Source organism: Drosophila navojoa, chromosome X, assembly GCF_054131105.1.
Source record: "Drosophila navojoa isolate 15081-1374.11 chromosome X, UAZ_NAV_1.0, whole genome shotgun sequence".
NCBI lineage: Eukaryota > Metazoa > Arthropoda > Insecta > Diptera > Drosophilidae > Drosophila > Drosophila navojoa.
The window spans coordinates 28,085,233-28,108,939 of record NC_142895.1 but is presented as its reverse complement, the minus strand read 5'-3'; the positions used below and the strand labels follow the sequence as shown (position 1 = coordinate 28,108,939).

Sequence of the window (23,707 nt, the reverse complement as noted above, 5' to 3'; positions counted from 1 at the left end):
GTTTTGGCTTATTTTTCCACTAGAGTGCCTCAGTGGCAGCAGCACAATCACGAAGTCAGGCTTCGATTACCAGCAGCAGAAGCAAAAAGTTTTCTATTTTTTGTTTTCATACGTATATCATTTTAATTAATTTCGTTTTTGTCATTTATGAGGGTTTTTTTTTTTTTTTTTTTTTTTGCCAATGAAGCAGCACTCCAAAGGTTAAAAGTCATTCGAGATATGAACGACTTAGAACTGCTTTTAGCCATAGGTCAACTCTGGCTAATGGAGCCACATGATATTTATGTAGAGCGATTTCCATATTGGGTTAAGTGCATTTCCTAGTTGAGAACACTCCACATAATCACTTCAATTTATGAGAGTACTGTCATTTCGATTATTGATTTTGGCTATTGTTCGTTCAAGCGTTTCAAATATACATACATACATATATATATATATAAATATGTATTTATATACATATATACTCTTATCGACTCTTTGGAAGCTTTTGAAGAGATGCAAACTGTGGTAGATTCTTATATATAGCTTCGTCCAATGGCCTTTGGGTATGCAAACTGTAATTATACTCCCACTGAGATTAGTTCAAAAGGGGCGTGGCAAGGTGATAAGTACTTCAAGTTAGAGACTTGATCCTTTTCTTTTTTCACTGTGAACAATTCAATGTTTTCAATTTATGTTAAGATCTTAATCGCTTCCATCTTGATCATATATAACTCGAATATGCTGTACGTAATTTAGTCAGCGACAAATGACATTTCACTTCATAAGCTGTCGCAATTAAACTCAATTGTATATAAGTGTCATATGAATCATATTTGTTATATGCGAATTTTTTAATTTTTTTTTTTTTTTTTTTTTTTTTTTTTGGGTACACTTGTTAATTTAATGGCACATTAAATATTAAAGCTTACAACTGGAGAACTTGATCACTTGTCATATATGTTTTGTTTTGTATTGCTTTTTTTGCAAGTGGCTTTAAATCCGTCAAAACGTTTAGCTATTGTTGTATACACGCACACATACACACACACACGTACACAGGCATACACAGATGTGCATCAGTGTGTTGGCAACAAATTATACCATTTGGTTGTTAGCTAGCATGACAAACATATGTATGTATGTATGTATGTATGTATATGTGTATATGTGTAGAGCATTTGTACAAACTACTTATAATTGCTGTAATTACTTCACGTGAAAATGGACATACATATGTATGTATGTACATGTGTCTGTCTGTATATGAAGGTGTATATGTATTTACATTTGTATGCACAGCGTATGTTGAATTGTGTCGATTAAAACTAATTGAAGGTTGACAGCATCAAATGCTACAAATAAAATCAACAACTTTAATCATAAGCGAATCAATGTAAAAAATAAACAAAAACAAAACAAATTCATCAATTATTCTGCTTAGAATATGTTAAATATCAAGTGATCGACTAGTAGACACTCTAGGAATTATAATAGTCGAGCTGCAGACTCAGCTAGCTTCTAGTAATAACTCCCTAGCGTGCTAGTGCTGCTCATACATGTATGTGTATTTAGCATTAAGCTTGAGCAGACTTTAAGCTAATTAACATTTAAGCCTACAGTAAATAAGTTCTCAGTATTCGACTCAGCGCTGACTCGACACTGCTAAGGTCAAGCACTTTTATTGTTCCATTCAGCCAAAGGCTAAATGTGATTACGCATTATGCATTCCCGGCTACAATGACCCCCGGAACCGAATCCCAACGATGCTGGGTAAGAGCAGCGGCAAGGGAGAGAGGCGAAGTAGGCAGGGTATTGCAAAATCCAAACGTTTCAGAGGCAAACACTAAAATATGATTACAAAATAGCGCGAGCCCGATTCAATCAAATCACGCAAAGCTAATTAACACTTTAAGCTGTTGCACAACCAGCCACTGACAATGGAGCGACAGGAATTACATTAGCTATGACAAGTGAGAACATTTCGCTCGGCTTCCACTCGATGCGCAATAGCAAAACATCTTCGAAAACGACTGTCGGCCGGCTGCAGATGCTGATGCTGGTAATACGATAGTTTGTCAGCCAGAAAGTGCGCTGATTCAATTATTGGTGACTTAATTGTATTATTTACCTTGCATTCGGCAATGAGAAAATCTAGGAAGTTGTTTATCGAAGACGTGCTCAGCAGAGAGCATTTAGTTTTTGTGTTTTTTTTTTTTTTATTTACTTTTTTTTGTTTGTGTGTCAACCATTTTTGTGAGTAATACCTTAAATCCTCAGCTGGACTAAAAAATCTTTATCGATTAGATGACTTCATAGAACAAATCATGAGTAAGTAATGGATAAACAGAGGAGAGCTTTGGTGAGAGGTGTTTCTGAATCTAAAATTATTTTTATGTTTAGGACATCATCTGAACCAGAGATTCGATTCTGTTGTCTAAATTTTCCATTCTGAATTTAAAAATGGCCAATAGATACAGTATAGGCTCCAGAACTTTACTCGGTGTAGTATCATATTTGACCATATTAGATTCAGGTTATTTTCTGGTGTCTATATTTTAGGTCCACAGCAATTTGTATACCCATTGAACCTATTGAAAATGTTATATATGTTGTTATATACATATAAATATGTAAATAATATCTATTCAATGATTAAACATACTTATATTTCGAAATGTTAACGCTTCGTACGAGCTGGAGCTTCACACGATAAAGCTAAACAAGTTGCAATGATCAATAAAAAAATGATCATAATATCGATATATTATAAATCGATAATTGCTTGCTCTAGTTAGAGGTCTTCAATGAAGGCTATAAGATAATGTAGAAAAAAAAGCATTTGGAAGATGGTACCAACAAATTATTTATTATTAAGCCATCAACAACCATCCGGTCCATAATCGATCAAAAATAGTTCTCTTCTGTATATACAGTTCTCTTCTGTATATAAGTATGTTCTCTCACACTGATCTGCTAACGTCGCGTCGTACGTAGTCAACTGGATTTTATTACAAAAAGTAAAAAGCTCAAATCATCCTTGCATAGCCCAAACGCCAACAGTGCTCTAGCTGACTTTGATCTCAACAAGGAAATCGCGATAATCATATGAGTAAACAAAAAATAATTTTGATTCAGATTTTGTTTTCTTATTTTAGAACAAATATCATAAATGTAATAGGGATTGAAAAAAAAAAGACAAGGGTAAGCTAAGTCAACAATAAGTAAGTCCTGTATATATGGGATTTGGCCTTGCATAGCATTTATCCAGCTGAAAGGTAAAAGCAGAAAGCATTTATTGAGTTTGGTGTCAGGATAGCTGCAGTCAGAACTTACCAATGGGTTGAGCGTTGCCCATAATTTCAGCCGGCACGGTTGGCGCAATCGGCGCCAGGGGCACGCGCTCCGTCGGCGCGTCGACTTGGGCGACGAGCGTGCTCTTGGGCGTGGAGGCATCGTCGGTGAGGCGGTGCTTCAGCTCCTTGTACTTCTCGACCACGGAGCTGCCAAGCTCCTTGGCGCCTTCGCCAATCTTGTCGGTGTAGGGCTTGGCCGCATCAGCGACGTCCTCGGCGCCCTGCTTCACCTTGCAGCTGATGCTCTTGAAGAAGTGCTTGAAGTCGCTGTCCTCCGGATTTTTGGCCTCGTCGCAGTCGGCGGCGCGCGCTTGGCCGTTGAGCAGCGCCAGGCAGAGCAGCGCGCAAAAGATGATTCTTGATTTCATGTTGGCGTTTGATTATTGCTGGACTGTTCTCCACGAGCTTGGCAATGCGACTGAGCGACGCAAAAACTCGACTCGCAATCGCACGGCGCTGCTTATATTGGCGGGCCATACCGGTTTATCAGCGTTTCGTGGAACTGCCTCCGTTTGGTCCCGCTCTCCGACAAGCCGACGTCCACTAATTAATAGACCCGACAGTTTCGATCTTACACACACAAATCTGTATCTGGCATACATATGTACATATATGAAATCTTGGTTTACTTGGAAACTAGGGCCAATCTGTCTTAGTCTATGTTTCAGAATAATCCCAGTTGACCTATTGCAAATTAGTAAAAATGCGACCGAGTCTGAGCGCAGCTAATGAGAGAAACTCAACGATCCCAAAATATCCATTCAGCATAGACTGAAGCAGTCCAATAGTTTAAGAAATTACTTACAGTGTGCCCATCAACGTCAGCTTCGATATTGATGCTAATCGCTTGATCAGGTTGCGACATATCCATAAGATGTTATCATTGAATGATCTCCAATTGGCTGAATATGCAAACTGTTTAAACTAATCTTTCATATATAGTATCAAACAATCCGACGTAATTGACAAAGTTGAACACAAATACGCTAGATGGCGCTGCTTGACACTGGAAACTTCTATGCATTTCGGAATGTTTGACATTTCGAGAATATGTGTATCTTTAAGTAGGTATATTTATACTTACATACATATACATGTATACATATATATGTATACGTGTACATAGCTTCAAGTGAACCGGCGTTTAACAGAAATACGCTAGATGGCGCTGTTTAAGACGGGGTTCTATTATGCATATCGGATTTATCAAAGAAATTATACATACATATATACATACATATGTATGTATGTATGTATGTATGTATAAATATGGAATTATACACATACATTTGAATATGTACATATATGTATATGTATGTATGAATGAATTAATTTGTATAAATATGTATGTATATATACTATATATAATATATAATGTATATCTATCTGCATACTTCATTGCCTACATATGTAAATATTCACAGATGAAAAGAGAATACTTGTTTACAGGGTATCTCGTGGTCGCACACTCGAGTCCAGAGTGCACTCACTCATTTATTACACGTTTGCCGAAAACAAAATAATAATAAAGAACAAAAATAAAATCATTTTGTTGTGGTTTGTGATTCACACCGTATGACATCTAAGACTACGAGTACATTTCATTAGCAGTAATCTAAGGCTAGATAAATAAATATATGTATGTATATATAAATCGTGTATGTATATATAAATTCGCTGTGGCAGGCGCGTCTACTTGAGCGGCTCTTGATTTGTAATTTCATTCTCGGCCTCATTGGGAGCGAGGCCGTTCGCTGGCGGTTCTGTGGGATGCGTCACCTGTCCAGCCTCCACAGCGGCGTCTGCTGCAGCGTCGCGCTCTGTGCTATCAGTGGGCGTGGCTAGGGTCGTGGGCTTGGCGGAATCAGCGCCTGTCGAGGGCTTCCTGTTGCCGACCGTGCTGAGCAGCGAGTCAATCAGATCCCCGAAGCGATTGACGATGCTCAGGCCGACGCGCTTGGCTGTCTCCTCGAGGCGCTTGGCCTCCGTCTCGAGGTCCTCGATCCAGGGCTTGGCCTTCTCCAGCGTGCACTGCACATTGTGCAGAAACTGATTCACCTCGCTGGGCTTGGGCGTCACCTCGGCGGACTCCGTCGACTTGACACTCGCCTGCCCTTCTGGCCCGCAGATAATGGGCGCGGCCTGCAGCTGCCCGAAGCAGAGCAACACCAGGAAGATCAGCGGCATCCGCGTCTGAGTCATCATTCCAACTGCAGCAAAGTTTTCTTTATAGTCGGAAATAATTGCTCTGGCGTCTGGCGTCTGGTGTCTAAATTGTGGCGTCTGGCGTCTGAATTGTGGCGTGTGCAGCAACTGAGACCAAAAACCTGACTGAAACTTGTTTGCAGCCAGCGGCAGCAATGGGCTGCCCAAGCTTGGCTTTCAGCTGCAGATGGGTTACAGATCGGCCGATGGCGAGCTTTTTAAGAAAGTCGTCAAGCCAGTAAGACGCCAGACAAAGCCGACGAGAACTTTCAAATCGGGTGCAATCGACCAGAAAATACGCTGCTCCAGGAATGTTCGAGCAAAGCGAAATTCGGCCGAAAGAGCTGAGGAGACAGCTAGCCCGAAGTATAAAATCTTCAGTCTATGCTTGGGCCTGCAACCAATATACTCTGCTTGCTGCCGCCAGTGCATGCAAAGGGAAGTCTGGCTGCGGCTGCAAGTCAAATACACTCGAGACTCTCAAATTCTACTTAAGCTAGGTAGGCCGACCTCATTTATGATCGACGGGAATGACAAATAGGCCTGAGAACAAGCCAGCCAAGCCAAGCAGCTGGCCATGTCAATTGAAGAATATGCTGATGGAATACCCAATTGGATAAAGACATATCTCTTCTGGCGATAATTTGCATAGTCAACTCTCTGATTATGTTCAATTGTCCAGGTGCAAAGCGGCTGAAGTGTGGCAAATGCACAGACTACATTTATTTCCACAATCCGATAGTCGAAAATGCAATTTAGATAGCTTTGTTGATATGCATGACTATACTCGACTGGCTAGTACTCGGCCCCAGTACTCGGAGATGGTGCTGAAAGTAGATCTTATGGTCGTTTCTCTGTGATATAATATGGTACCCAGACATTGAAATAGATAAAGAATAGTTAACTCTTTATGTTGCAAAGCGCTTGCTTTTATTTTTACTTAGAAAACAAAACAAAAAATAAAAAAATAATAAACACACAAAAAAAAAATAAGATGAAGCTTCGACCTCGGCTGGCTGCATCACTTCCTTAACTTGCTGCAGTTGCCCAAGGCGTCCAGGATGTGTCCGTGTCCGCACTGCTGCTCGCCCTTGAGCAGGTCTGGATTGATGATCTCGACGTTGGCCAGGAAGCCGCGATCTTTGCTCATGTCCTCGGCCGAGTCCTTGGACAGCTTGTCACGGAAGTCGGCGATGCGATCGCTGATGTCGCTGCCCAAGTCCTTGGCGCGCTCGCCCAGCTTCTTGGCGCCCTCCTTGATGTCGGAGCCCAGATCCTTGGCCTTCTCGCCCAGCTTCTTGGCGCCCTTCTTGATCTGGCAGCCGACGCTCTTGAAGAAGTCGCGCACCTCATGCTCCGAGCTGCTGCTGCTGCCCGTCATCTCCGAGAACTTGTCCCCGATCTCGGACAGCACGGCGGGCACCTTCTCCTCGCAGTCCAGCAGATCCGCCTGGCTGTGGGAGAGTCCCAGCAGGAGCACCGTCAGCACACCAATTACAAATAACTGCCGCATGTCGATTTGTTAATGTTTAATTTGAACAATAATGGATATAGTCCCGTTGTCGTTTAGTTCCTGAGGCGCCCGTTTCCACACTGAACCCGACAATCGACTGCGCTTGACTGGCTGCGAGCGAGGACTGTCCACGCGTTTTATCTACTCCCTCGGTAGTGGCAGCCGAGGCACAGTAATAGCACAATAAATAAAGGCAACAACAGCAACAACAACAGCAACAACAACAACAACAACAATGGCGATCGCATAACAAGTCAGCACCGTTATTTGAGAAAAATTGTCGCCATTTGTTCGTCTGTTTGATTGCTGCCCAGATGCCTTCGCCTTTCCGCTTAATTCAATTTATTGGCTGACGCCAAGTCGCAGCCGCAGTCGCAGTCGCAGTCAGAGTCGCTTGTTCGCTTTTCTTGATTCATAAGTGCAAATTCAATTACAGAGTCTACAACAACATCAACCTAATAAAGAGTGATTCCCGCTTGCCTGATGACTTCCAGCTGCAGCATCCAAATATGCCTACCTGATCTCAAGCAACCGAATATGCCGTCATATATCTACTATAGATTACCTTATCTAAGCTCTCCATGTCTGAGCAAAAAATAAAGCAAAAACTGAGCATAGCTATGCCAAATCTATTTGCAGCTTCGCCTTTTGTTCGCGTCCGTGTCTGAGCTCTGATAAGGCAGCGCCTCAGGCCCCTGTAGAGCATCGTATAGAGCGTATCTAACCTATTCATGTCTCTTGGCACACTCACTCACAGTTTGTTTATGCTGAACAGACTGGGATCATCAAAAATATCTTCCTACGCTCGGCTTACGCATTCACTTGAGTCCAGTTTTGCTTTTTTGTATACTAGGGAAACATGATCAGAGCTACGCACAAGCATTTCATTTGTCACATTCCAGTTTTCAATGCGCTCAACTAGACGCACTTCTCGCATAAGCGATAAACAACTACGAGTGCTCTAATCGGCACTGCACGATTTGATGATACCCCAATCTTGCCTTCTATAGTCATTCCATAGTTCTCATATATGAATTTCTATCACACACACGCAAGTACGTGATCTTGGAAACTGCGCAGTTTATAAAGCGCCAACGTTGCTTCTGTATAATCCTAAAAAGATCTCAATATGATTTTCAGGATCTAAGCCCACGATTCTATTTATATATATGTAAACAACTGGCTCATCAAATCTCATAAATTTTCGTTTACTCACTGTGGAATGGGAAAACAAATACTTGTATTTACATTTATTTATTTCTATTATATTGAACATCTGTTTATCAATTTTCATAAATTATTGTTAACTCACTGTCAAAAGGAAAAAAAAAAAAAAGAAAAAAAAAAAATTGTAAAACAAACAATATTAAAGATTTCCTTTATTTGTTCTTTATTCTCCATAGCGAGTCAGTGTCTGAGCACTTTGTGATTCTGCTTATCACCCTTGCAGCCCACGAGCTAGGCGTTTCCTAATTAGTGCGTTTCAAGGACAGCAAGTTCTGGGCCATCTGATAACCGATCGAACCGAAATAAATAGTTTATTTTTGCTCGCTGGAGCTAAGGATTGACATTTTTATACCCATTCGTGAACCCATTGAAAATAGGTAGTAAAGGTATATCGGTTTTATAAGGAATGTAAGTGGTAGGTAGAAGGAGGAGCCTCCTCCTCCTGATCGACCTGAGTTGACTTAAATGCTATGGGAGCTGAGGACTTTAAAAATTACTGCGTAAATTCAAATATTAAATACGATGTCATTAAATAAATGTCATTAAATAAATGTCATGATCTATTCTATTCTATGTAATATACCAGGAACTTTAGCTAATGTATACATCCGAATACAATTAAGAAAGTCAATCAACAAGAAAGCTAATTCGACACACAGGTGTTTATAAGTGTGTGTATTCCTTACTATCTACAATATGCATAAAATTCATGTCAATAACGATTTCATTTCTATCGTATAATTCATAGATCTGTCTACCGATTAGATCTATTGAAAATCTGTCTGTCATACTCGATGATACCAAGAGCCCACAAGACTCTCTCACTACTGATAATAAAGTAAGTTTCAGCTTCCCAGTCTACTTTCACAGCCAAAAGTAGGAAATAATAGATCAGATCGAGAAAGATACTTAACTAATTCGACATAATTGTTTTGTTTTTTGACGGAACCAGATCGAATCGGCAACTCGCCTTGTCTGATGTTCGTCACAATTGTACATGATTACCCTACACTAATGCACTAATACAAAGACGTTGATTAAATTCATGTTGAGCTTATTATATGATTGCAAGAAGCAGTCATCAAGTGGAAAGAGTTTATTTGGTCAAATCGTTGCCGCCGATGCTGCCGCTGGGATTTAGGAAGGCATCGACATATCGATCGGGGTCAGCATCCGCGTCATCAACAACATCCTCGTTGTCCTCCTCGTCGTCCTCATCCAAGTCGTACCCGTCCTCCGTCTCTTCTTTGGACAGATTCGGCATTAGCTCTTCGGTCGTGGCGATGGTGGGCTCCTCGGTGGTGGTGGTGGTGGTGGTGGTAGTGGTGGTGGTGGTGGCTTTTGTTGTACTCTTCGTTGCTCTGTCACCGGACCAACTGTTGCTTGGCGTACTACCCTTTTTGAGGCCTGCCGAGAAAAGAAATGAGAGGGTCAAAAGGCTTCACGGCCATTAGTTGCTTCGCTGGCCCACTCACACTTGGGCAATGTGGGCTCAAAGTCACATAGTATGCGCTGTTCCATTTCAATGTCATCCAACAACTTGATTTTCTTTGTCGGCAGGGTTGGCCGACGCACGACGTAAATCTCGCGCACCTCATACACCTCCAGATTCGGATTCACGGCAGACGGATAATGACGAACGTAGCGCCTATACTTGACAGGGTTGGGGGGTATATCGGCCGGATATGCCGCCGACTCTAGCAACAGGCTAAAGCCGCAAAGCAGCATCAGACCAAAGAAAGTTGACAGCTTTGCCATTGCTGCAGTATGCGAAGCACTGACTTAAGAACCGCCGCTCGTCGACTTGAATCGACTTGACTTCGTTATCAAATCTGCCCATAGCTGGGTCCGATAGCCTATTGACCCAACGCCGCATTAACAGACAGTGCATACTTTTGGGCTGGCGTCATAATACGTTTCTAATAATTACAGCAGGTAATTAAGTCGACTTGGTGCGATTTGCAGTTTTTACTTTTGTTTTGGCTTTGTCATGTCAAAATAATCGAAAAAAAAGAATACGCATTACCAGAACTAGACTCAAGCATAGTTCGAATTATCAATAAGATTACAAAACTGATTCAACGAGCATCAATATAGCATCTCCGTTAATTTAAAGTGTAAGTGTTAAAGTATCAAATACAACCGCGTACTGTTTAACGATCCAACGAATATCCCAAATATCCTAATCACCAAGCAGCACCCAGAACTCTCCTCTCTCTCTCTCTCTATCTCTCTCTCTCTGTGTGTTTCCCTCTATCTATCTGCGTCTCTCTCTATATAGATTTCTGTTCCTCTCTTTGTGTCTCTCCCACCCTTTCCTCCTCTCATTATTCTTCTCTTTCTCTCTCTCTCTCTCTCTCTCTCTCTCTCTCTCTCTCTCTCTGTCTCATTCTCCCTTTCGCATTCTCATTTTCTCATAATCTCTCTCTCTCTCTGTTTCCCTCTCTATCTTTTTCTTTCTATTTCTTTCTCTCCCATTGTTTCCCTCTCCTTTTCTTTCGATCTCTCTACCCCCATCTCTTTCTCTCTCCTTCGCTCTCTACCTCTATCTATCGCTCTCGCGATATCGCTCCATAACGATTCAATGCAAGATTTCAGCCTCAGGCTCACGATTTAAGCTAAAATTATACGATATACAACATAGGCTTATATAGAAGAATGTCAGAAACTCATTTATCGAATTTTCATGTCTCAGTAATAAATATGTCGAAACTGCTATGCTATGCTATGTTTAAATTTTGCAGTTCTTAACCAAAGATAAAGTCAGCTTATCAATTACACAAAATATTCATTAATGTTCAGCGGGTCTAACATAAAATATGTGTATCAATCTATATTAAATTTAATATCTTTGTATTGAAGCAACTCATTAGATTAAAAAGTTATTTTACTACGTTGAATTAATTCAATACATATAATCGCTTCACACCAGCTAATAGCCTATATACCCTATCCAGCTTCAAAGGCTACAGGGTATATTGAGATCAATTTTAAGTCAAGTGCATCGCGCTGAATTTGATTTGCATTATATTCATCGTAGTGCCCAAGGTACAGAAATAGGTACAAGAAATTATCAACTTCCCTCAAATCGCATCGCATGACACGTCACAGTCGACAGCCCGGAAGGGTATGATGGGCGTGTTCATTGAATTGGTGACCTTTAAGCAGCAGCTGCGCTCACAGGTGTACGAGGGATTGAGAAATTGTAACTGGTATGATCAAAGTTAGGGGACGCTAACTGAAACAATGGAAGAGAGTGGAAATATATTTCTGTATACATATGTACATACATACATATGTCGTATGATTGTGCATTTTCATCATTGCAATCGAAAAACAGATCAGAATATGCTTGATAGGAACCGACTTGGAGATACCCTGGCCACAATGCGAAATAATGTATTTTGAGGTCAAAGTCAAAGTTTCTTATGCCGTATGACAAGAAATACATTACATTATTGGATTATGATATACAAATGTGGATATATGTATGTACATATATTAGCATAAATTCACTAACTCATTCGGTTGAATAATAGGGCATGCACAAATCTTATTCAGATTTCTTACAGGGTATAAAAAGCTTTTCATTTGTTTGTTTTTTTTTTTTTTTTCATTTTCATAGTCTTTGTAGAAAACAGCTGCCCCAAGCAGCAAGCCATTGGCATTGTGAGAGAGCGTGAAAGAAGCAAAGTCGCAGCGGCATTAAATTAATGTTGCCCCGGCTCCTGCTCCACCCACTTGGCCGCATTGGCGGCTAGAGCATTGCTGCTCCGGCCACTGCTCGGGGGCAGCGATTCGAGCAGTTGGTGGCTGCTTTCGCTGGCGGGCAGACGCGCTTCACACACGAGCACGAGTCGCCGACCAGCTGATCGCACAGAATCGAGAGAGAGGGCAACACTGAGAGCGGGAAGGCACGACGAGCGAAGCGGCCGTGGGAGAGAGCGCCGCGTACGTTGGAGCGAGACGGACTATTCGCTCTCAGAGCTAAAAATATTTGTTGTTTTTTTGCGCGAGTGTGTGTGTGTGTATGATTTTTTTTCTTGTTACACAAATTGAATGAAACTGTGTTTGAAGGTGCATACAAATTTGTTGTGCAGTGTTGTTGTTGTTGTTGTTGTTGCCGAAAGTGGCACACCTACATAAATGTCACGGGAAGGCAAGCAGCAGCAGCAGGTAGCGGCAGTGAATGCCTACTAAAAATATACCCCGCATACTAAGAGCCCAGAGATGAGAGCATCCAAGAACGCGGCGCGTGGGTAGGAGCAAAAAAAAAAGGAAAAAAAAATAACAAAGAAGAAACGCCTTTCATTTCATACACACAGAGAAAGAGAGACGGCAGTTAATATATACATACATATACATATACATATACATATATGTATATATAGAAGACATACAATATAGTATAATTGTTAGCATAGCTGAGATAAACAATAAATTGGCAGCCAGCCAGGCCGTAGGGCGGCCAGGAAAAGCGCTTACGGCGTACTCTCTGGCTGGTGCGTCGCGCAACGGACAGCAAACAGGTGGAATCGTCAACAAAGGCAGCCAGCTGCCAGCGCTGCCTCAGCCAAGAGCAATGTCAAAGCAGCTGCAGCAACAGGAAGAACTGAATACAGACCCCACGTCCGACTACGAGGAGCAGCAGGAGTTGGATCAGCAGGCGGAGCAGGACGAGTATGATCCGCTGTCCAATCTGCTGCGCCTGCAGCTGCGCAAGCCCAGCCACTGGAACTGGGAGCTGAGCACCTCGCGCAGCTGCAGCAACATAGCACTGCCCCGCATACTGCTCTACGACCACACGGGCGCGCTGCTGGTGAACGCGGATGGGCACAGCGAGCAGACCTACCGCCCCAGCAGCGCGCAGGACTGCAGGCGCAAGCGGGCCTCGAGCAGCCTCAGCAGGAGCCTGCAGCAGGCGCGACTCGCCGGCAGGCTAAATGGCCTCAGCATAGGCGAGGCGACGGCCAGCAGCGAGGCGCACTCGCTCGTGAGGCAGCAGCTGGCCGGCAGCTGCATTGAGTTCAGCACCCACGAGCTGCCCGACTGGCGGCCGCGTGAGGGGGACAGCTCGCGACGCTCGAGCTCGCTGCGCGGCGAGCGGCTGCCGGTGGAGGCGTACCCCACGCCGCCGTCCACGTCGACGCTGACCACTACGGCGAACTCCTCCTCGTCCGGTCCGCGGGAGAAGCGTCGCTATCGACGCTCGCATAGCTCCGGCCAGCACTCGATTCTGGAGCGGTTCAGCATGACGCGCGGGCGGCACTCATCGCCCGAGTTCGCCCAGGAGCAGGAGCTGGAGCACAGGCCGCGCTACTACCTCTGCAGCAGCAAGGCGGGCACGCTCGTCGTCCAGGAGGACAGCTTCAGTCGCGTGCGGCAGCGCCGCCGCCGGCAGCGGCACTCCTCCACCGAGAACGTGCTGTCACCTCAGGCCAAAAGCCCCGCGGATAGCGACGTGCAGGTCACGGCGCACAAGCGTCAACAGTCGCAGCTGCGCTGCCGGCAGGCGCCACCATTAACATCCGACGAGGACGCCGATGCCCCAGGCCAGGGCCAGGGCCAGGGCCCCAAGCCACAGTCGAGGCACTCGCGTTGCAGGCGTGGCAAGCGCGCTTGCGGCAAGGATTCGCCGGCGCCAGGTGAGCACTGATAAGCGCTAGACTCTGGACAGCTCAACTATTTCCTCTCACTCTCTCTCTCTCTCTTTTGTTTCTCAGAGCTCATCACAGTCGATCCAGGCAACTGCATCTATCGAGCGGAGCCCTGTGCGACGCAGCGCTGACTCTCGGACGGGATACACGGATAATTATGCTCACGTGAGCATCGAGACGACTTACTGTTATTTATTTATATCATCTTCATATATGGGCCACCTCCTGCTTTGTTTTGGTCTTGAGAGCCAACTCTATGTAAATTAACGCAAATAAAAACAAGAACACAAACAGTTAATGGCAAAGCTGCGTATGATCCACGGGCATATCGAAGAACCATTACGTATACGCCATATACACGCTTAGAGATCTGAATGAACAAAGCAAATATAGAGGCAGTTGGATATGGATGGACATGGATATGGACGTAGTGCCTTTGTACTTGGATTTTCAATTCCAACTCATTATCTGACTTCCAGTATAATAGCATAAGCTTGGGTGTCATTGTAATTGCTAAATAAGTCAGAGGTCAGAAAAACTCAAGACTTAATCTCTAGCACATAATCGTACACCGCAATGTGCTCTAGTCCCATATCCATACATAGTGATATTGCTAAGATGTTCCAATTATTTGGTTCAGGAACCCAGTTAAGTCCAGTTTCCTTAAAATCAGAGAAAAGATATTTAATGAAATTTCAACTATATATATATGTATCTATGCTATGCAGGGATGTGATCAAATGCTCTTCTTCTTCAAACTCAAACCATTCGAGGCAGATACATCTCTTATGTATACCCTCTACATAGCTCTATATATACATATAGTACCCATGCAACTAGTACATTAGTCTTATTATTACGAATGAAATACAATTTATACTCCTGGGCAACAATATGTTCAAAACAAAGCTTTTTATTAGACATTATAATTTAAGTGAATTTTATACTCATTCACCAAGTGAAATGCGTTGTCCGTCTTGCTGTCTGTCTGTCCGTTCATATGAACGAAAGCCATTTCGACATTAATGGGGCTAGATACTCTAATTTTGGTATGCTTATTCCCGTGGGTTGATAGTATCAGACAAAAGGCGTGGCATACAATTCAAAATTCGGCAGATATCTTACGCTGCACTCCAAATTATGATTTCAGTGCAATCCTAGGCGGTTATTGTGTATTGTTAGGCCTATGAATATTACAAAAATATATATTTATATGTTGGGCAATGATTTGACTCCAAAGCAAAGATACTACAGAGTCCTTCTCGCCTGCTATATCAAAACGGTTTCCACTGTCGGTAGCGCTCGCCCGCAGCATTCTTACTTGTTTTCTTAATTAATTTCTTGGCTCTCAATAAAAGCTTATTACAAGTGTAGCAACAAAATGCTCATAAACAGAAGAGCAGCGATTGTTTTCTCAGCCGTATTATCACCCCAATTGGAAAATGTTACAGCTGTTGCTGCTGTTCGCTGTAAAGCGAATAGAATGATGTGCCGCAAAGTATGCAATCAAATCGAAGCAATCAATTGCGCAGTGTCTTAGCTGACGGCGGATCTCTAATCAGCGCTGACAAAAACAGAAGCGTGGCCAACGAGTCCAACCGACTGCACGATGCACTGCTAGGCTCAATTCTAGCGACAGTCAATCAGTTCTAGCCTTGGAGCAGGCATCCCACACTAGCAGCAGTCCGATATAGCAAGGAAACAGTGAGCATCAGCGGGAGCTTTGCTCGACTCTCGGTTCAGTTTGCAGCTCTCGTGTCGAGTGCGGGCAAGCTAATACGGCCTGCTTGGATTAGCTGAACGGTGTATAGAGAGTGTTTTCTTAACTGTAAACAGACTGATAAGCGGCTGGGCGAACTGGGCGAACTGGGCGAAGGGAGAGCGAGCGGTGGCGCGACGGAGAGGCGAGCACACAGATTGAGCGTGTCAGCAGCCAGGTCCATATTGAATCTGGATTCTGGGCGCGTGCTAAACGGTGGTCAGACAGCGACGTGCTGGCTTAAGAGAACGAAGATGCTGCTGCGCTCGGGACTCCTGTGGCGGCTGGCCGTGCTGGTCGTGCTCGGGGCAGCGCTGATGCTGTGCCAGCTGCGTGGCAGTGCAGCACGCGTGATTTACTTCAATGCACTGAGCAGCAATGAGAGCTTGGCGGAGCGGAACGGCTCTCAAGATGCTGTGGGCAGGGGCATGCTGTTCGAGTCACGGCGGATGGGCTGCAGGCGTGGATACATGCGCGATCATCACAATCGCTGCCGCCGGGTAAGTGAGGCCACCGGCCGTGTGAATATTCGAATTTTCATGAATTGACTCGCTCGGTGCCGATTGCAGATTGTGTAGCGACCTTTGGACTGAGGCTCGTTACCTTATCGCTTATGCAGAACCCATTAACGTTTAACAAATACATTATGTTTATACAAAATATTAAAAAGAAGCACGACGTCACAAGACCACAGCCAACCCATATTTGTCATGATGAAATTACGCGAAATTTCACGAACTGCGCTAGACACTCCATAGATACCAATGCAGATACAAAATACACGACTACAAGATACACAATGTTCCTAGATAAAGGGACCAACCGCACGGCGCTGACTCAGTCGTGCGCTTTCGAATCGATAATGAAGCATTTGGCTGCCACTGGCTTGATCACATTTTTGGAAATTTCGAATAATGTTGCTATAGCAGCTGCTCTGTGACGTACCCGGGGGCTTTCTGGGAAAGCCATGAGACAACCACAGCAGTTGACTACATCGATCGTGGCCCAGCGAGTCATGCTGCCGGCGGTGTTTTCGGCCCACAATATGGACACAATAAATCGCCAACGTCTGCCTGCGGTGATCCCCTCTAATATGGCTCAGTTCGCTCACTATGCTTGACATTGTATAAGGTACATACATGCATGGTTATGCGGAAAACATATCTCCAATTGCTGATTGCTGCTTAACTAGCTTTCTGTTGACTCGTCAGCCGATCGGAAACAAAAACCATTTAATGTAAGCCACCTGGAACTTGTCGTCTAACGAATACCCTGGACTAGAGTGTCAAGCAATCAGTCCTTCAATTTGTAATGAGTTTTTATTAAATTAATTTATCATCTTACATTCACACAAATTAAAATTTTCCATCTTCAAATTTACATCCCCGAAACTTATTTGATAAATATGATTTCTATACATACACGATTATAGCCCCAACAAATATTATATTTTTTTTTTTAGTTTACCTTACAATAACTGTTATTAATATTATAATATTATACCCTACTTTATTCAATAAATTAAAATAAAATCTAGCCAATTACTTCTGCTATTTCTGGTAAAATTGTGAGATATTTTATCTTCAATATATGCGACTAGGAGTTGCTAGAATTGCCTTTGGGATTACTTTGTACTAGAGACACAATAGAATGGAGACTAGCTTTTATAAGTAGTCAATAAAATCTCTATGTGGGCTGATTGAAAAGTTGTCGCAATGCCATAATTTTCAATATTTTTATCTTCTGCAGGGTATCTTGAAGTCGACAACCCGAGGCTCAAGCTACTTTTCTACATCTATTATAATGTTTTGCAACTCATATTAACTATTCTGAAAAATATTAGTTTTAAAGTTTTCGCTGTTAATAAACGTATAGGTCTAGATAAAATATATATAATTATTGTAGGTTATTATTCACAAACAATTGTGTGTTATACCATGCCAATAAAATTTCATTCATCAATACTGTGCTCATCTTATCGCTATCTCATATATGTATATACATTTGTTCTGAGCAACAGCGAATTCGTATTCGTTTCGGCCTTAAAGCATATGCTAAACTCACACGATAAATTACCTTTTTATGTATTTCAAATACGATTTTATTTAAGAGTCTAATAAACATTTGAAAAATTAGAATATAAATTTTATTTCATTGAATTCTCAAAGCAATTAAAAAAGTCGTTTGCTTCTCTTTATTCTATTTCATAACAGAAATTATAATACAATTTTTATCTAAAAAAAAATAATAGTTGTATGATAGTTATAGGGAAACCCGACTAAAACACCATAAAGCAGAATAAAAGTCTTAAGAGATATCAGACAAAAAATTACACCTGGAATAAGATGTGAATTATTGTTGAATTTGAATCTGCTTCGTAGCTCACTTAAGGTGCAGGGTATTGGCTCTTCGGTACTCTGGTTTCTTTTTCGTCTCTTGCGATCTACAAGTGGATAGAGGCTCTTACTAAAAAATAAGTATTAGCTCATATACTATTTTCGAGGATCTGCTCGATTGAAGCGATGCCAAATGCTTTTATATTTAGAAGCGCTGCCGCACGTTCTATGCAATATATCAATTAATTCTGATGATAAGCTTCGTTTCTGTGCGCCGATATCTAAGCTGAAGATGGGCTTCGTGCACTGATTTCATTGTCACGTTGAATATTTGTTAAGTACGTAAAGCAAGGCAAGGCAAAGCAAAGCAAAGCAAAGCAAAGCAAGACATTCAATTACCCAGATTGCGAATGACATAGTAGCGGCTCTCAGATAAGATTCGCCCATACAGGGTGCCGCCACAGTTACTCAGTCAGTGGGGTAGCCTGTATAGTTTATCAAGACCCAGTCGGAGGCGACGCCAATGCTCGGCTGGCAGGCAGAGGCCACTTTTACTTAAGAACTGCTTGCCCAAATCGTATATAATCAGTTAATTGACGGCGTTGGAGCGTATAACTCGGTTGCTACCAGAACAGGCCTACTAGAGCTCCAGCCCCCCATAGCGATTACACAATTTCACATTCTCACGAAAGTGCAAGCAACGAGAGAGAAAACTAAGTTTGAACACAGAAAGCAAAGGGGAGAGAGTGCATTGTCACGAGAGAGATCGATATCGAGAGAGAGAGAGAGAGGGAGCCATCAACCAAAAGAGAGAGCGAGATCATGATGCAGCATCGCATCCATCAACTGCTTCTGTATGCGCTGTGCCTACTCTTCGTGGTCGTGCTGTGTGCTCCAGCACCGAGTGAATCGCGCCGTGTGATCTTCTTCGCGCCACCAGGCATTGCCCGGGGCCAGATACTGGCCACGCACGGCCTGGAGAAGCCCTGCCAGAAGTGCCACATGAGAGACCATCGGGGCAACTGTCGCCGTCTAATATCGTACAGTTCAGGTGTGTATTGAGGCCCAGGCCAATGGTGTCTTATCTCGAGTGTGCTTAACTCTCTGCATTTGCCTCTTTCAGATGGCTCGCGGTGTTGACATCGCGACCGGACACAGTTAAGCGCTATCAACTGAATCTCCAACTCTCTCAGAAACTAAACATAAACGTCATCAAATCTATTTATTCGCGTTCAGTGCACTATTTATTACATTACTATCACACCCTACGATTACCTACCCCAAAGACAGTTGCGTGGATATCTGTAACAAGTTTATGTTCTTTTTTTTTTTTTTTGGTTATTGGTTAAATAGTTCCTAATGATATATGTACCTTTACATAACCATGTTACAACATTACAAATTGATCATGGAATTTAAATAACATAACATATTTATTTCCCTGAAAAAAAAAAAAAAAAACAGAAAAACGTATACTCTAAACATTATTGAAAATGGGTATTTGGGTAAAGTGGTTTTGTGAAAATCTCTGTAATCTCTGTGTGATAGCTATACCTTTACAATTTCAAGCATATAGTATCTCTGCAGCTTCGAGTTCTATAATGAATAATCCAATTTCATATTAGAGGTCAATATACGTATAAGTGTCCTCACCTATGGATTGTTTGCTTTTCTGCGTTATATATTCATGCATCAAGCTGAAAGTGATTTGAAGAGCAGATCTGTGTCAGATTCTAGTCCGATTAATAATAGAATAAAGAGATGTTAGCTATGTGTGTATGATCATAAAGTTTTTATAATTCAATCAAGTTGACTTCAGAAAAAGTTCTATGAAATATAAGTAGAAGATTTCTTAGATTTCTTCTGCAAGATAAGAAGTCCTTGCATAATCAGCTTGACGTCAGCTCTGCCAAAAATTATATGACAGCCAAATTTGAATATTTTTACCGAGTCAAATGAAAGTTTTTCTGATAAACAAAAACTAGATCAGGCAATGTCCCTTTGTTTTAGCCGACTTAACAATGGATTATATATAAAGATCCCCTGCCCCACTTTACATTTTTGAAGATATCTTCGTGGCTAATTATGTACATAGTATACCTTACAGACCATATCAATTCGAACCACAATAGCTTACATCGTATCGAAATAGTCGGTCGGAACAAGCTTTTGTATTGAAGTGCCAGTAAGCTATTTGTCTACATAGGAATTAGTTATATTTTACGTGGCAGTAAAAAGACTATTCGATTCAGAGGTTTATTAGAGACTAAAAATAACATAAGCATATACGCTGCAGCGCAGGTAGCCGAATATGGACTTAAAGCATACCCGAAGAAATGTCCGTTATAATTAACAGAACCTAACATGAGAATAATGTTAGCAAAAGAGATAGACATTCAGCGTTGTTTACATACATAATTTTAACACTCCTCCTCAACGCGATGTCCACTTTACAAAAATGTATCATTTTAACCCTAACATTCCTGTAAATTTCTCATGTTTAACTTTACATAAATTCTTCGTTAATACATCTGATATCATTTCATCTGTGGGAATGTACCTTATATATATTACATTATTTTTGTACATTTCCCTTACAAAATGGTACTTTATTTCAATATGCTTGCTACGCGAATGAAACTTTGCATCTTTAGCAAGGCATTGTGCGCTCTGATTATCGCTATAAATCAGCACCTTTGCGATTGGCCCGAGCTCCACTTCGTTGATCAATTTTCTAAGATATACCGCCTCCTTGGCTGCCGTAGAAAGTGCCACGTACTCGGCTTCTGTGCTACTGAGAGCGACTAAATTCTGCTTCTTTGACTCCCAAGAGACTGCTGCTCCAGCAAGGTAGAATGACCAACCCGTAAATGACTTCCGGTCGTCACTGTCGCCAGCCCAGTCTGCATCAACAAAACAGTGGATAGGCACACCCGTTTTGTTATAGTGTAGTCTCAAATGTGAGGTACCTTTTAGATATCTCAATACCCGCTTGGCTGCAACCTCATGCTCCTTGTGCGGATCTGCATTTCTCTGCGCCAGCTTAGCCACAGAGTGTATTATATCTGGCCGTGTAGTCAACGCCAAATACAATAACGAACCAATGAGCGATTGATAGCGTGTTTTATCCACCTGGCCGCAGTCAACATCATCGCACCTCGTCTGGAAGCCAATTTCCAACGGGGTCGCGCTTGGCTTGCACTCTTGCATGCCGTAATCCTTCAGCAGATCATCAATGTACTGCTTATGGCCTATGGAGAGACTACCAGTCTTTCCATTTCGCTCAATCTCCATTCCCAAAAAGTAGTGCAGCTCACCACCATCGACCACATCGAATTTGTTTGATATGAGCTGCTTAATGTGGGCCACATCTTCTTCTCTGGTACATGCAAGTAAAAGATCGTCAACATATACAACAATAATATTTAAATACCCTTTGTTTTTGTTTGTATAAATGCATGGTTCACTTGCACATGGAACGAAACCAATCTCCAAAAGAGTGCTCTCCAGTTTTTGGTTCCACTCCCGACCGCTCTGTTTCAAGCCGTACAACGATTTCTTCAGCTTCAGTACGCGCTTGGGATAATCAGCGTCGATAAAACCCTCTGGTTGTCGCATATACACGTCATCGTGTAGCTCGCTGTTCAGGTATGCTGTAGAAACATCCATCTGGTGCAAGTGCATCCCGTGCTCGACAGCTAACGCAATCACCAATCTGATTGAGGAGTAACGTGCAACTGGAGAGAACGTTTCCGTGTAGTTAACTCCGTATTGCTGTCCGCATCCTTTCGCGACTAATCTAGCTTTAAAACGCTGAACGTTGCCATGCTCATCACGCTTGGTGGTAAAAACCCATTTACAACCAATAACCTTTTCGCCTGCGGGAAGATCGACCAGACTCCATGTGTTAATGTTTTGCAGGCTATCATACTCCTTTTGCATCGCCGATTTCCAGTCTTCACAATGTTCTGATCGAAGTGCCTCACTAACACATGTGGGGACAACAACATTTCGAGCGTCTAGTACATTCAGAACATTGTACTCTTTTCGTGGACGACCTGAACGCCCAGTGCGAACAATTCGTGGTCTCCCTGGACCTCTTCTTGCTGTCACCTGCTCCTCCTCAGCATCTTCTTCGCTATCACTTTGCCACTGTCTATCAATAGCTGGACTTTGCTGCTGCTCATCAGGGTCGTGACTTTCATCATTTTGCTCGCAATCAAGTTTTTCCCCTGGCTCAAGGATTAGCACATCTGACTCACGTGATGATCCTTGGTCGTGCTCCAATCCTTTCCTGAACTTGTGCTCTAAAAACACAACATCTCGGGATAACGCAACGCTTCTCTTGACAGGGTTGTACAGACGATAAGCTTTGGCGGTTTCAGAGTAACCTACCAGTATATGCTGCTTGCCTTTTGCTGAAAACTTGTTTTTATGGTTTTTATTTAATACAATGGCTTCCATACCAAATACTCTTAGATGAGAAACGCTCGGTTTTTTCCCATACCAATCCTCATATGGAGTTTTGCCAATCAAAGCTGCGGTTTCAGCCCTATTGCGTAGATACGCAGCCGTCATTATCGCCTCGCCCCATAAAGATTCACCAACTCCAGCATGCACCATCATACTTCGCGCCATCTCCACCAGTGTTCTGTTGGCGCGTTCCGCCACACCATTTTGTTGTGGAGTGTGGGGAACAGTTAGTTGTCTCTTTATACCATGGCTCGATAAGAATTTTTCAAATGTACCGCTCAGGTACTCACGCCCGTTGTCGCTTCTTATAGCCTTTATGCGTTTTCCAGTTTGATTTTCAGCTAATCTTTTAAAGTCCTTAAATTTCTCAAACACATCACTTTTATTTTTTAGCATGTACACCGACATATAACGCGATTTATCGTCAATAAATGTTGCAAAATAACGCGCTCCACCTTGTGATGTCGTACGCATAGGACCACAAATGTCTGTATGAACTAAAGCTAGTAATTCTGTCGAGCGATTTTCTGACACTTTGGGAAACTTCTTCACGCAAATTTTGCTTTTTGCACACGTTTCGCACACAAAGTCATTTGTATTACACACACTAGCTGTAAGTCCATTAACCATGCCCTTTTTAATCATTTTGTTTAGGCTATCAAAGTTTAAATGACCGAACCGATCATGCCATTTCACCAATTGATTCATATTTGCATTCACATTAGCTGAAACTACATTTTTCATACTACTTTCAAATAAAAACAAATCGTTATGTTTTTCTGCAACTAGCCAAGTGTCATTGTTACCGTCTTTAACAAACACTTTGTTTTTCTCAAAAATTACTTTTAACCCTTTTTCAGTTGCTTTAGACACAGATATAAAATTGCATTGCAATTCTTTCACATATAAAACGTCGGCCAATTCGATCGTTTTCTTTTTCCACTTAATCAACACATTCCCGCAACCTTCAGTTTCTATGTAATTATCGCCTGCTAGTTTTATCTTCTCTTTGTGCTCACGCATATTAATAAACATTGATTTGTCCGCGCACAAATGAGCCGTAGCACCACTGTCCACACACCAGACATTTTTTGTCAATTGGATTTTTCCAAGAAAAGAGAACATCGAAAAAACCGTTTTACTGTTCTTTTCGGTCGTTTTTTCGCTTTCGTTGTATTTATCAATCTTTCTCTCTCTTA

General features: G+C 42.4%; 7 protein-coding genes across 7 annotated transcripts; 3 read left to right on the top strand and 4 right to left on the bottom strand.

The window, feature by feature from the left end:
• Positions 1–2,830: 2,830 nt before the first annotated feature.
• On the bottom strand, positions 2,831–3,793 carry LOC115564763 (uncharacterized). The gene is made up of 2 exons (XM_030389450.2): positions 3,319–3,793; positions 2,831–3,253 (listed from the first exon to the last, which is right to left on the bottom strand). The coding sequence occupies exons 1-2, from the start codon at positions 3,704–3,706 to the stop codon at positions 3,246–3,248; spliced, it is 396 nt and encodes a 131-aa protein (XP_030245310.1). The 5' UTR covers positions 3,707–3,793; the 3' UTR covers positions 2,831–3,245.
• A 1,071-nt stretch (positions 3,794–4,864) lies between these two features.
• Positions 4,865–5,814, bottom strand: LOC115564761 (uncharacterized). Its single transcript, XM_089263381.1, has one exon. It carries the CDS (start codon positions 5,541–5,543, stop codon positions 5,031–5,033), a length of 513 nt encoding a protein of 170 aa, XP_089119507.1. The 5' UTR covers positions 5,544–5,814; the 3' UTR covers positions 4,865–5,030.
• A 636-nt stretch (positions 5,815–6,450) lies between these two features.
• Positions 6,451–7,226, bottom strand: LOC115564762 (uncharacterized). The gene has a single exon (XM_030389449.2). The coding sequence runs from the start codon at positions 7,054–7,056 to the stop codon at positions 6,565–6,567; it is 492 nt and encodes a 163-aa protein (XP_030245309.1). The 5' UTR covers positions 7,057–7,226; the 3' UTR covers positions 6,451–6,564.
• Positions 7,227–9,320: 2,094 nt separating this feature from the next.
• On the bottom strand, positions 9,321–10,096 carry LOC149090765 (uncharacterized). The gene is made up of 2 exons (XM_089264879.1): positions 9,759–10,096; positions 9,321–9,690 (listed from the first exon to the last, which is right to left on the bottom strand). The coding sequence occupies exons 1-2, from the start codon at positions 10,039–10,041 to the stop codon at positions 9,380–9,382; spliced, it is 594 nt and encodes a 197-aa protein (XP_089121005.1). The 5' UTR covers positions 10,042–10,096; the 3' UTR covers positions 9,321–9,379.
• A 1,832-nt stretch (positions 10,097–11,928) lies between these two features.
• LOC115564760 (uncharacterized) lies at positions 11,929–14,238 on the top strand. Its single transcript, XM_030389447.2, has 2 exons — positions 11,929–13,928; positions 14,007–14,238. The coding sequence occupies exons 1-2, from the start codon at positions 12,866–12,868 to the stop codon at positions 14,069–14,071; spliced, it is 1,128 nt and encodes a 375-aa protein (XP_030245307.1). The 5' UTR covers positions 11,929–12,865; the 3' UTR covers positions 14,072–14,238.
• Positions 14,239–15,815: 1,577 nt separating this feature from the next.
• LOC115564764 (uncharacterized) lies at positions 15,816–16,371 on the top strand. The gene is made up of 2 exons (XM_030389452.2): positions 15,816–16,199; positions 16,269–16,371. The coding sequence occupies exons 1-2, from the start codon at positions 15,954–15,956 to the stop codon at positions 16,275–16,277; spliced, it is 255 nt and encodes an 84-aa protein (XP_030245312.1). The 5' UTR covers positions 15,816–15,953; the 3' UTR covers positions 16,278–16,371.
• Positions 16,372–18,092: 1,721 nt separating this feature from the next.
• On the top strand, positions 18,093–19,380 carry LOC115564765 (uncharacterized). Its single transcript, XM_030389454.2, has 2 exons — positions 18,093–19,086; positions 19,159–19,380. Exons 1-2 carry the CDS (start codon positions 18,858–18,860, stop codon positions 19,173–19,175), a joined length of 246 nt encoding a protein of 81 aa, XP_030245314.1. The 5' UTR covers positions 18,093–18,857; the 3' UTR covers positions 19,176–19,380.
• The last annotated feature ends 4,327 nt before the right edge of the window (positions 19,381–23,707 follow it).